Source organism: Octodon degus, unplaced genomic scaffold (genome assembly GCF_000260255.1).
Source record: "Octodon degus isolate 3935 unplaced genomic scaffold, OctDeg1.0 scaffold00080, whole genome shotgun sequence".
NCBI lineage: Eukaryota > Metazoa > Chordata > Mammalia > Rodentia > Octodontidae > Octodon > Octodon degus.
In genome coordinates, this window is record NW_004524656.1 from 7,174,732 (window position 1) to 7,187,503 (window position 12,772).

A 12,772-nucleotide genomic window follows, 5' to 3' on the forward strand; every position below is an offset into this window, starting at 1 on the left:
TTTTTTTTTTTTTTTTTTGTATGTCACCAAGTTGCCCAAGCTGGATTTGAATTTGTGATCTTCCTATCTCAGCCTCCCACAGTCCTGGGATTACAGGCACATATCCAGCTCTCATTATGCACTTAAATGTCATCTGTCAAATGTTTCATAGCAGAAACCAGAGGTTAGGCCTCTCCATTTTTGTCTGTGTCTGTGTATCGATTACTTTTTCTTAAAAGTGTTCAAAAAACAAATCTACATGCCTTCATAAAAAATTCCAGCACTCATTCACTTAACAAGTTTGTTTGTTTATTTATTTATTTATTTATTTATTTATTTTGTGTGCATGTACAGGGTCTCACTACACAGTTCAGACTCCTAGTGCTCTTCCTGATTTCTGCCTCCCTAGTGCTGGGATTACAGGCATGAGCCATCACGCCCAGACTCATATCAAGTATTTTTAAAGCATGCTCTTTGTGATGAACAGCCCCAAGCCCTGTCTGGTGGAGGGCAGAAACAATAAGATAACAAAGAAGTGTATACATACCAGATGGTAGTAAGAACCACAGAGAACTGTAACGCAGTGCTGTGTGCAGTGGTGGTGGTGGGGTGGCCTTGCCAGGGTGACGTCTGAGCAGTGGGCTGGGAAAGTGAGTGGAGGGAACCACTTCATGTCTGAGGCAGGGGGAGAACAGCAAGTAGCTGGAACCCGAGGCTGGGCACCAAGGAGCAGCAAGGAGGCCATCATGACTGGGGCTGGGGAGGGCCGAACAAGAAAAGACAAAATCAGAGAGGCACAGGGCACCAGGGCAGATCATGTAGGAACTTGGGTTTTCTTTATGGTTTAGTGATGACCTTCACAGACACACATGAAAACCCTCCACAGACCTTGAAAACCCTTCACAGACACACATGAAGAGGATGGGTAGTAGGGAGCCAGGTGAGAAAGCCCTGGAGGAATCCAGGGGAGAGGGAGGTGGAGGTTTGGACTAGGATTGCAGTGGGTGGGCCGGTGTGAGAAGTGGCTTCAGGCTGTAGTTCGCAGGTAGATGTGACAGGATTTACTGAGGAGTTAAGTGTGAGTAGCTCAAAAAAGAGAATTAAGAATGATGTTAACCTAAGTATCTGGAAGATGCTGACTGCAAGCTACTGACTGGAAGCTACTAACTGGAAAGAACTGGTTTAGAGGAGCCATTAGGAGTTCAAACTTGGACATGTTTTGGGTGCTTGTTTGAAGTCCAACTGGAAATACCATAAAAAACCAAAAGTGTACAAGCTTTTTAAAAAAATATGTATGGGAGAAACATAGGCATGTGCTCTACTACTGAGCTGTACTCCCATCCCTTTTTATATTTTTATTTGATTTTGAGACACTGTCTCACTAAGATGCCTGGTCTGGCTTGAAATTGAGGTCCTCCTAGCTCAGCCTCCTAAAAGATTTGGATTATAGATCTGTGCTACTATACTTGGCTAAAAGTCCTTTATTTTCAGTTTTTATTTATTTTTAATTTTTAACGTATTTAGTACAGGCTCTACAGGGTCTCACTACACAGATCAGACTCAAAGTGATCCTCCTGTTTTCAGCCTCCCAGGCACTGGGATTACAGGCCTGTACCACCACGCCCAGTCTCAATCGCTGTCTCAGCGTGCCCTGGGGTGGGGTCAGCACAAGCCAGGGATCAAACCCTGGTCCCTGCACCTGCCTAAACAGGCACTTTAATCTGCTAAGCTATCTGGCCGGCAATATTGTCAGTTTTTAAAAAATCCCTATCTTCACGGTTTAGTGATGACCTTCATAGACACACATACCTGTACACATGTGTGTACACAACTCTGTGTCACCCGCCATCCTCTCTCTGATGATACCCTTCTGTTTTCATATAACAGGGTCTTGTGAGTTCTGGCATTTTCCCACCCCATCCTTGTCCTCCCCGTACCTCTGCCCTACCAGTCCTAGAAATCTCATGCTTTTTGCCTTTCTCTTCTAGGAGGAGATTGTCCTATTCTATAATGTCAACAATCCTGTGAGGTACACCCCATACCGGAGCCGCTTCCAAAACCGTGTAGACCTGGTCGGGGACATTGCCCACAATGATGGCACCATCAGGCTCCAGACAGTGAAGGAGTCTGACGCAGGACTCTACACCTGCAGCATTGACTTGGGCAGCGTAACCTTCAGGAAAACCTCTGTGCTCCACGTGGTCCAGGAAGAGGCTCAAAGTATCTAGCATTTGGTTGGGAAGGGCCAAGGGACTGCAGCTGGTAGCAGGGGTAGCCTGGAGTGAGTCCAGAAGGGCCTTGGGTCACATGATGGTGGGGGGCATCCTTCTTGGGTACTGGTGTTGGGCTCGCAGCACCCCAAGACTGATGTATCCTTTAGCCTGGCTCCTCAGCTGCCTAGCTTGCTCTCCCTGCTTCTGCCACTGCTTCTGGCTGAGGGAAGGGGAGCTGCTGTTCGGCCAATGCCAGCCTTCTGTGACCCCACTGAGGGCCAATGTGGTCTCCTGCTATCATGATATCAGAGCTCAGAGGTGGCCAGAACTGGTCCCAAGTCATTTTTTACTTGGCATCATGGGGGGAGTCATTATGTATCCTTGTCCTTAAGGGAAAATGGCTCTGAGCAGACGGTAGGGAACAGAGAAAACAGAATGACACCAGAACCAAAAATGGAGGGGCTTTCTGATCCAAGGTTCTGTATTCTGACCAAAAGTGAACATCAAAGTCAGTGGTACATAGGAGAAAAAAGATACGGTTGTGTTGATAGAGAGTGGTTGCTAGTGAGGGGTTAAAATTAAACCATAATGCAGTTAGCAGTCAGGATGTGGCCTGTGGACTTTGTTTCTCCTCAGGCCTTCAGCAGTTGGCTGTGGTTGGCTGGGGGAGGCAGAGAGTCATGGGGGTGGAAGGCGCCCACCTCACTACCTCAGGCTAGAGTGTTGAGCCTATGGGGACACTTTCTGTTGATAGTAAAGGACCCCAGCTGGAGAGGAAAGTGGGGCAGATGGATTTCTTAGAGAACCGTTGTATCTGAGGCATCTTGATTCTACTTCACAGAGAAAGCCATTGTGGGGGTTCATCCAGTTCTCCCACCCACAGATCCCCACTCTTATCTCCACCCACCATCCTGAGGCAGGTGGGGCTCCCTTCCGCCCTGCTCTTATCTGATACCCTGAAACCCCCCAACCTGGCTCTTCAGACATGCACCCTCTGTTGGTTTCTACCACTCACCAAGACCAGTCATTCCTACTACCGACGTCTGCAGCCATTTCCCTTTGAGTTCCTCACCATCATCTCAGTGAACAACGTCTTTCTCTGTCTGTGGGCCTCTCAGCAGCCTCTGTAGCCATTCTTAGACAGTCCTATCTTTCTGAATCACAAGTCAGAGCTTTCTGTTCCACTGCTTTAGTCTTGCAGCAGTTTCTCCACTGCTTAAGGGAGAAAAAGTGACCTTTAGGAGATGAGCTTTTGGAGGTTGATCTTGGGATGGATCAGATTCCTTTCAGACTGAATGACACTGTCTCTCCAGCCAAATCCCCCACGTACCTTTACACCACACCTACCAAGCTATTCAAGGCTCCTGTAAGTTCCCTCCTGCCTTTCCCCATATTGCCTCATGTTTAAAGACTCAGAAGAAATGAGGGCAGATTCTCCTTCTTTGCTCTGCCTAGACTCAGGTTTCCTTTTCTCTGTGGCCTTCTGCATCCTGCATAGACATCTGCTATGGCACTTGCAGCAGCTGGTGGTGTTCTGTTTGCATGCCTGTCTCCTTCCTCAGAGGCAGAGGCAATGCATCCTTCGTCCTTTTTGGCATCTACTGTTATAGGGCTGTCCAGCATGGAGGGTGTGTTTAAGCCACGAGGGTGGAAGTGACCTAAAGACCCGAATGGAGTCATGATTGTGGCAGCATGCATTCTTTTAAAAACAGTCACTTGCCCATAGAAGAGTCAGCAACCTTTAAAATAACTGTTATTTCTAGGTCATTTAGTAAACCAAAATTTAAGATAAAATTGTTGATGCAAAAGAGAACTCTCCTATAGGTGAGACACTAGTCCCCTTTCCCATCCGCTTTCATCTATGTTTTAGGGATAAGCGTGGGGTCAGACTTAGGGCCTCACTGTGGTGAGGACAGTGTCCGCTGTATCCCAGGGTGTGGTGGAGTCTGGGCTTCTCCCTATGTCTCCTGACCTGGCTGCTGCTGCATGGCATAGCACTGGGGGAGGCTTGCAGCCCTTTCGGGGGTACCGAGACTCATGGCCCTTCCCCTTTTCCAGCAACCTCTAGGCCTGAGATCCTGGGAGGAAAGTACATGGTGATCATCGTGGCCATTGTCTGCGCCACTGTCCTGCTGCTCACTGGTTGTATAGTGATTGCGAAGAAGACTTCCAGGAAAAAGAGGTACAGGCTGGCCCAGCCCTTGGGTTGGGAGGCTGGGGGTGGGGCAGGACTGCCTCTAATTCAAAGTGGAAAAAAATGAGAAGGCCCTACTGGGGCATTTAAAAATGGAATTGTTTGGATTCTAACAGATGTCACTGTGGGTAGCTCTGCCCCTTTGCTCCAAATACCTCTGAAAAGACTTAGACAGTCTTACATGGTCTTCATTCACCTTATATTATATAAACTTTACAAATGCAGGTCTAACTGGAGCATGATTAAGAATATAAATCTTATGCAAGAATGATAAGGGTGCCATTCACTGCCTGAGAGAACTGATTCTTAAATTAGCTACACAATATGTGTTCAGATATTGAGAATGGCCAACAATTTTATTTAAAGGACTCCATTCTAATTCTGAGAGGTTTTTTTTTTTAGGCGGGGGGGGGGGACTGGATGTGGTTCTAAATAAATTATTGTTGAAAAGTATTTTTAAAGGCCCAGTTTCTTTTCTTTATATTTTTTGAGGCAGTGCCTCACTATGCAGTTCAAGTGGGCCTTGAACTCACTATGTGGAGGGGACTGGGAGATAGCTCAGTAGAATAAGTGCTTGCCTGGCAAGCACAAGGGCCTGAGTTCAATCCCTAAAAAAAAAAAAAAGAGTATTAGAACTCACTATGAGGCTCAGCCTGGCCTCAAACTCATGGTGATCCTCCTGTCTCAGCCTCCCAGGGCTGGGATTACAGGCGTGCATCACCATGCCAGGCCAAAAGCCTAACTTCGCCAGGGGTCTCAGAAATGCCCAGATGAGAGTGCTGGGGCTGGAGGTGCAGATCTGTAATCCTAGCAGTTGGGAGGCTGAGGCAGGAGAATCACTGCAAGTTTGAAACCAACCCAGTCTATGAAGTCAGCTAAAGGCCAGCATGATAGAGACCTTGTCACAAAAAAATAACCAAACAAAAAGAAGAAATGCTCAGATGCACTGACATGGATGTCAGAGTTTCTTTCGCTGTCGGCAGGTCCTTCAGTCTACCCAACTGCTGGGGAAGCATGTCGGCAGGCAAGTGGATCCTTTGTTGAAATCACATTAGTAGGAAAGGGCTCTTTGAAACTAAACAATGCTGACTTCGTTTTGTTTTGTTTTGTTTTTTTGTACTGGGGGTCAAACCCAGGCCTTACTCATGCTAGGCAAGTACTCTACCCCTGAGTCAGTCCTGCGGCACTGACTCTGGGGTGACCTGGGGGCAATGTGAGTTCCACAGAAGGCACTTGTGCCTGTGAGGCTGGAAGTTCCAGTCCCCAGGTTTTTGTGATTTGGCCTGAACTTGGTTGGCCTCCGCGAGGGCCTTTGTTCTGGGCTGGTTAGGAGCGCAGAACCCAGAGCTAGACAATGTGGGCTTCACCGTCATTTTATTTCCCCCCTGGGCCTCTCTTTCCTTCCCAGTGATGGGTAACATTTCCAGGTCCAGTGGTTTACAGAGATAATCAGACTGTCACGCTGCGATTTACGCATAAACATATCTACCTATAATCAGAAAGTGCACTCACTGTAAGTGTCTGTCAGAAAGACTTGACTCACTGCCTAGGTATTTCATTCAGTGGGATACCACACAAGCCTTCATAGAAAGATGTGGAATGATACCCAAGGGGTAGTGATATGGAATGTATAGTGCGATCCCGTTTTTATAAAAAGAAAGTTATGTGATGCTTACTTTAGGAACAGCTATGCTAAGCACTATTTTTTTGTTTGTTTGTTTTTGTACCTGGGATGGACCTCAGGACTTTGTGCTTGGCAGGCAACCACTTACGCCGCTGAGCTACTTCCCCAGCCCCTAAACACTAATTTTTTTTAAAAAAAAAATGTATTTGGTACAGGGTCTCACTACATAGCTTGGACTCGTAGTGATCCTCATGTTTTCAGCCTTCCTAGCACTGGGATTACAGGCATGTGACACCATGCCCTGACTTGGTGCCTGGCTCAGTACACCCGGGGATGGGGCTGGTGTGGTATGCAGTGTCCAGAATTGAACTCTGGTCCCTGAGCTTGCCAAAGCAGGCACTTAGTCCACTGAGCTATCTCCCGAGCCCTAAACACTAAATTTTTAATGGATAGTATTTAAGATAAAGAAGCTAGATCTTGTGGGGGTAAAGGGCAACTTCAACTTCTATTTCTGTATTTGATTTATTTTACAATGAGAATATACAACTTTACAAACAGAAACTATTATTCTTCTTTGACACAAAAATATAGTTTCTGCTGGGCATGGTGGCCTATACTTATAATCCCAAAGTTTTTTTTTTTTTTTTTTTTTTTTTTTTTTGAGACAAGGTCTCACTATGCAATTGTTGCTTGTTTTCAGTTCACTTTATTTCCCAGGCTGGTCTCAAACTCAGTGATTCTCCTACCTCATCTCCCAAGTGCTGGGATTACAGGCGTGTGCCACCATGCCCAGGCTTAAGTCTCTCTCTGTCTCTGTTGTGTCTGTCTCTGTCTTTCTGTCTCTCTGTCTCTGTCTTTCTGTTTCTGTATCTGTGTCTGTCTCTCTGTTTGTCTCTGTCTGTCTCTCTCTTTCTCTCTTTCTCTGTCTCTCTCTGTGTCGCTGTCTGTCTCTGTCTCTGTCTCTGTCTCTGTCTCTGTCTCTGTCTCTTTCTGTCTCTCTCTCTAATTTTCATTCTGGGAATCAAACTAAGGACCTTGCACTTGCCAGACAAGCACTGTGCTGCTGAGCTCTCTCCCCGGTCCTCCGCGGTTCATTCTGTAGCACTGAAATAAAAAGGTTTATTTCTAGCTAATTTTCTTCCTTCTTTTCCATCCTTTCTTCTTTTCCTTTGTTAAAATCTCTGCCTTGGGGGCCAAGATACAAAAAAGAAACAAAGGAACAAAGGAAGAGAGACAGAGACAGAGATAGACACAGAGATAGAGACAGAGAAAGTAAGAGGGGAAGAAAAGAACAAAGTATATTTAGTGGAAAATGCAGCTGGCAAATGGTCAAGAGGTCAAAGGCAAAGGGCCCCGCAGGGAGAGCCAGAGCTTTCTGGGTGGGGCACTGGGATAATGGGCTTGGATAATTTCATTCCCTTGGACCTGGAGTCTTGCTGAACATGTGCTGCCCCCTGTTGGTTCAGATTGTCTTCCTGGTGCTCAGAAATGTCAACAGGCTGATAAATCCAGTGTCCTCTCAACATTCGTAGTCACTTAAAATTATACCTTTTATTATGGATATGAAGTTGTTAGAGTGACAGGGGAGAAGCTGAAGCTGTTTTTCAGCCTAGTAGCTTCTTGCCCTTTGTTAGAAGTGCAGGAGTTTCTCCCCGGTGACTCTTCCCAAAGCCAAGTGGGTCCTAGGGACACATTTAAGTAAATGCAACTGCTGGTTAATTCCCTGTGCTTTTCATGTCTTGCAGATCAGAAAGTTCTACCACCTCAGTGAAAAGCCTGGAGCACACAAGGAAGGCCAGTCTGGAGGTAAGACAGCGCTGCCTTTTGCTGCTGCCTGAGAACTCTGGGTAGATGCAGGGCAGAGCCTCCCTGCTTCCCTGGGGTGCGGGTTTACTGTCTCAGCTTGCAGGCAGTGCCTAGATCTCTGGGTTGCGGCAGGAACTCAGGAAGACTCTAGTGGGCCCTCTGATGAGCGTGGAGGGGCAGGGCAGGCTGAGCCAGTCTTGGGCCACAGGTCCTGGGGGACTGAGGAAGGAGCGCTATACTCGGACTTGGAAGGTGCAGCCAGCTCCCTGAGCCTTGCTAGCAACACGAGGATGAGGATGCAGATATCTGCCCTGCTTGCCTCGGTGGTGTTACAAAGTTCAAGTGAAATGACAGTAGGCAAGTGCCCCAGAATCCACAGGGTGCTGAGTAAATGCAAAGGGGAAGTGCGATCGATGCCCTCCCTGGGCGATGGAGGAGTTAATGGTTTAGATGAAATATTCAGGGACTTTTCCAAAGAGCTGACCAAAAAGGACTTCTTCCTCCATACTTGTTTGTAATGGAGTTATAAATAGGGAGTGGGTATGTATTAATTTCCCTTCCTCTTCATCTCTCCCTTTCTTTTCTTAACCTTTAAAAAAACTCCTTTCTGAACACCTACCTACCTTTCTATCTTTTGCACTGCTTTTAGCCCAAGAGTAAGAGCCCCGCCCCCAACATCACACAGGTTCTTTCAGAAGCCCCTAAAGTTGTCACTGGACAGCATTACTTTCCCAGGGAGTGACAGGACTGTGATCACAAAGTGTCACCAACCTCAAGACGTGAGACTCAGGGAGTATTGCCCCTGCTGGACAGACCCCCTCAGAGATGGTAGTTAGCTTCTGACGAATGCCATCATAGCATGATCCTAATTAGAAGAAAATGTCCACAAAGTACACATAATTTAGCAGGATAAGGGGTCACTGATGCTAACTCAGGGTCCAGGGAAGGAAACATCTTCAGCTTTTGACTTTTATGCTGTGATCTTTGCTGCCAAGTTGATTTCAGGAAGACTGAAGACTGAATTACCACTTTTGATGGTAATTCTCTAGCACTTAGTAACCCTCCAAGCTTACTGGTTCGGGTAGTTGATGCCTATGAAGAGCAGTTAAGAGGACTTTCTCTTCGTCTGTGAGATTTGCCTAATTTTTAGGAGCTTTGTACCATTTTTTTCTTCTCCTCTAGAAACATGTCTACTCCTCAGTAACTACATGGGAGACAGTAGAAGAAGAACCAAGTGCAAAACCAGACGCCACCTACATGGTCATGGTGAGGATGGTGCCAGGCCCCCTGCTGGAAGGAGCTGGGAAGGTTTGGGCCTGGCCAGCTCATCTGGCTGGCTTTGAGGTTTACCTCAGTTCTAGGAAAGTTGAAGAAACTAGCCTTTCTGAGTAGAAGTGTACCTCAAACTTTCCTTCACAATTGGTCTTGAGGATTAAAATCATCCCCAGAGAGAAAGATGATAAAGCACAGGCTTCACTGGGAGTAGGGAGAGGTCTTTGCCTTACTAGCCCAAGGCCTAGGAAAGAGAACGTGTTAGGCTCTTTGGACAAATCTGGCAGTTTTTGTTCTATTAAAAGGTCAAAGTACGAGTCCTTTCTACTCATAGGCTTTTAAATTCTGTATTCACCTTAGTTACTTTTCTTGTTGCTGAGACAAAATATCCAACACCCAGAATTAAGGAGGGAAATGTTTATTTAGCTCACAGCTTGTAGAGGTTTCAGTCCGTACTCAGCTGGCTCTGAGGAGGGGTGGCACATGGCAGAGGGCAGCCCTTCATGGTGGTGGAAGACAGCAGAAGCAATGAGGGAGTCAGAGACAGCCTCTTTTTATTCCTTATAATGTATCCAGTCTACCAGGATTAGGGCTGTGCTAATCTAATCCGTGGACTGATCCAGCCATCACCCTCTCTTAATCCCAGTACCCTTAATCTCAGCATTGTACTCTGAATCAACCATATACTCTAGACTCAGCCACCTCTGAAAAAACTCTATGACAGCATGAGGTTTTATTTTTATTTTTTATTTATTTATTTATTTGTGTGTGTGTGTGTGTGTGTGTGTGTGTGTGGCCAGCTCAGCCCACCAGGGGGCGGGGCTGGCTGGCATGGTGCTGGGGGATTGAACCGCGGTCCCTGTGCTTTGCTAAGCTTGTTCTAAGTAGGTGCTTTAGACCACTGAGCCATCTCACCAGCCCCATGAGGTTTTAGAAGAACATCTAGCAGCACCCCATAAAACCTTAACAATGCCTTAGAAATACTTTCAAATAATCTAACTGCCATGCAGTGAGTATAGAGTGTGCTTTAGGCTCTCTTTTAGTTCGCACTTCTGTGGTTTTCCAGGGGAGTACAGCACCAAGAAAAGGAACCTGCGCACACAGTGAGTAGGGGTAGGGACAAAAGGAGTCGGCTGGCAATAGCTCTCTTTGTAGACTAGCTGTAGGCATCCAGCCATGAAGGAGCAGTGTTTTGCTAGGTCCAGGAAGGCTGGACCCTGTGCCTAGGGGATGATGGGCTGTGAGTGATGAATGCATGACTCCCAGCTGACTGCAGCAGGGAAAGGCCTGCCAGGGGAGTGTGAGGTCAGAGACCTGGCCTCATTCCACTGAGTGAAACATTAGTCCTGCCCTGAAGTTGTTGTTGAATAGAGTCATTTTCCTCTACATCCTTTTCCTATTACTGCCGCATAATGCTCCGGTACGCTGCCAGCGTCATTCTGGTCCGTACAGAGAGTGGCTGACAAGGCTACTGCTGAGTGTGTCAGCAGAAAGTCTTGAGTTGGAAATGATGGAGTGACAGTGCCCTGTGCAGCTCCCCTCCCCACATGCTGTGCCAGGTGCTTGTGACGTAACAGCACCTTTGTCCCTGAGGGGCCTGCACCAGCAGCCCGGTGGCCATCATGCTGGTCCAAGTCTTTTTTAAAAAACACTATGTGCCAGGTTAAATAAACCTGTGGGCAAATCCTGGTCCATGGGTCACTTGTTTCAGATCTCAATTACAGAATTACAGAGGTGAACTCCGATGGATGCAGGGGTGAGGATCGAGAACCTTTGACTTCTATTGTTACTGTTGTTGACGTTATTAAATTTACATAAATGTATAATTGGGCCTCATATCCAGGGTTTCTGTGTCTATGGATTTAACCAACCACAGATGGAAAATATTTGGAAAAATATTGCATCTATAAAGACCATATGCAGACTTCTTTCCCCTTGTTAGTATTCTGTAGACAGTATAGTCTACAACTATCTGTACAGCATTCACATTGTGCAAGGTATTATGAATACTCTGGAAATGATGTCAGGTCATTTCTAGAGTTGACAAATGTGTGCCAGTTACATGCAGTTACTATTCCACTTTATATAAGGGGGGGGGCAGGGAAATGGCTCAGTAGAATAAGCACTTGCCTGGCAAGCACAAGGGCCTGAGTTCAATCCCTGGTTCTGCCAAACAAACAAACAAACAGGCAAAACCCATTTTATATAAGGAACTTGGATGTTGATGTGTACAGGGCTCCTGAAACCAATTTTTGTTTTTTAATGTATTGGGTACAGGTCTTACTACGCAGCTTGGACTTGTAGCAATCTTCCTGTTTTCAGCCTTTCTGCACTGGGATGACAGACATGTACCACTACGACTCGGTGGTTCAGTGTGCCTGAGGGTGGGGCGAGTGCAGCATGTGTTGCCAGGGATCAAATCCCAGTCCCTGCACTTGCCTAAGCAGGTGTTTAGTCCACTGGGCTCTCACTGGCCCTGAAAACAATCTTCTATGGATACCAAAGGGCAGCACAAAGCTTTCTAAATCTGTGCACACAGTGGTTAAGACTGTAGGCTTTGGTGTTGGACTGGGGTTCAAATTCCAATGCTATCACCTGGTAGCTACATATTAACTTAGAGGTAGATAACTTAGCCTCTCTAAGCCTCCACTTCCTTATCCTTAAATGGGAATAACAGTACCTATCTGCCCAGGCTGATACACGTGAAGTTCAGTATTAGGCCAGGCACACGAGAAGAGAGAGTGGCAGCTGATATTGTTATTGAGATTTGGTGGGGGGCTTTGGGGAGAGGCGTGCTGGAGATTGAACCCAGAGCCCTGTGTGTACTAGGCACGTGCTCTACTGCTGAGCCACATCCTCCTCCCTGTGCTGCCTCTCACAGGTGTCCCTTGTCTTTCTTCCCTTCCCTCACAGCATCCAGCTCAACCCTCTCTAAGGTCAAATCCAAGTAAACTACACTGAAGAAAGGCAACTTTTGAAATTCCCAAAACAGATTAAACTTTTTGAGAAGATAGAAGAGCTCTCTTCATCATGTGGTGGCAGGAACTCTGTCCTCTGCGTGTCCTGAGCCACTGCACTGGCTACTTCAGATGCCTGCCTCCCAGATGTCCTGGGTGAGGGGCTGAAGGTGGAGGGTTTGGAGCTTGGCAGGCAGACTGGACAGCTGTGGAGGATCCAGCCAGATGAGACAAGGGAGCTTGTGGACTTGGCCCTGGGAGTGGGACTGTGGCCCCAGGCAAGCTGGCTGAGCCACTGCAGTGGCCTCACGCCCTCCATCGACCAGACTCTTCATGTGGACACTTGTTTGTGGATGCGCTGCTGAGAAGAACCACGGAAATTTAAACCAAGCCAATTGATTCGTCTGATAAATTATCCCTAAGTAAATGTGGTTTGTTAAAATTGTCTATTTTTATGCCTTGGCAGTGGGGCAAGTAGAGTTGGCTATGTGGACCTCCGGGGAGAACCGAGGTTCTGGGGGAGAGCTGCACACTGATGCAGCGGGCTGGGGCTGGTTTCGATCCTGGAAATGGTTAGGGGGCGAACATGTGGGAAGTGGGGTCTGCGCTCTGGGAGGGAACTCAGTGCTTTTTCCTTCCAGTGGGTACTGGCTGTGCTGGTGACTCCTTGCTGGCCTCGTGATAGACCTGATTTGGAGTCCCTAGGAGAGCCTCTATGTCTGTCTTT

General features: G+C 47.0%; 1 protein-coding gene across 1 annotated transcript in view; it reads left to right on the forward strand.

The window, feature by feature from the left end:
* The window catches only part of Jaml (junction adhesion molecule like), a 33,240-nt gene extending 20,768 nt beyond the window's left edge, over positions 1 to 12,472 (forward strand). The window contains exons 6-10 of the mRNA XM_023721193.1: positions 1,968 to 2,199; positions 4,251 to 4,374; positions 7,756 to 7,816; positions 8,999 to 9,082; positions 12,002 to 12,472. Of these exons, the coding sequence (XP_023576961.1) occupies positions 1,968 to 2,199; positions 4,251 to 4,374; positions 7,756 to 7,816; positions 8,999 to 9,082; positions 12,002 to 12,049 (549 nt within the window). The 3' untranslated portion in view covers positions 12,050 to 12,472. The remainder of the gene's footprint in view (positions 1 to 1,967; positions 2,200 to 4,250; positions 4,375 to 7,755; positions 7,817 to 8,998; positions 9,083 to 12,001) is intronic.
* The last annotated feature ends 300 nt before the right edge of the window (positions 12,473 to 12,772 follow it).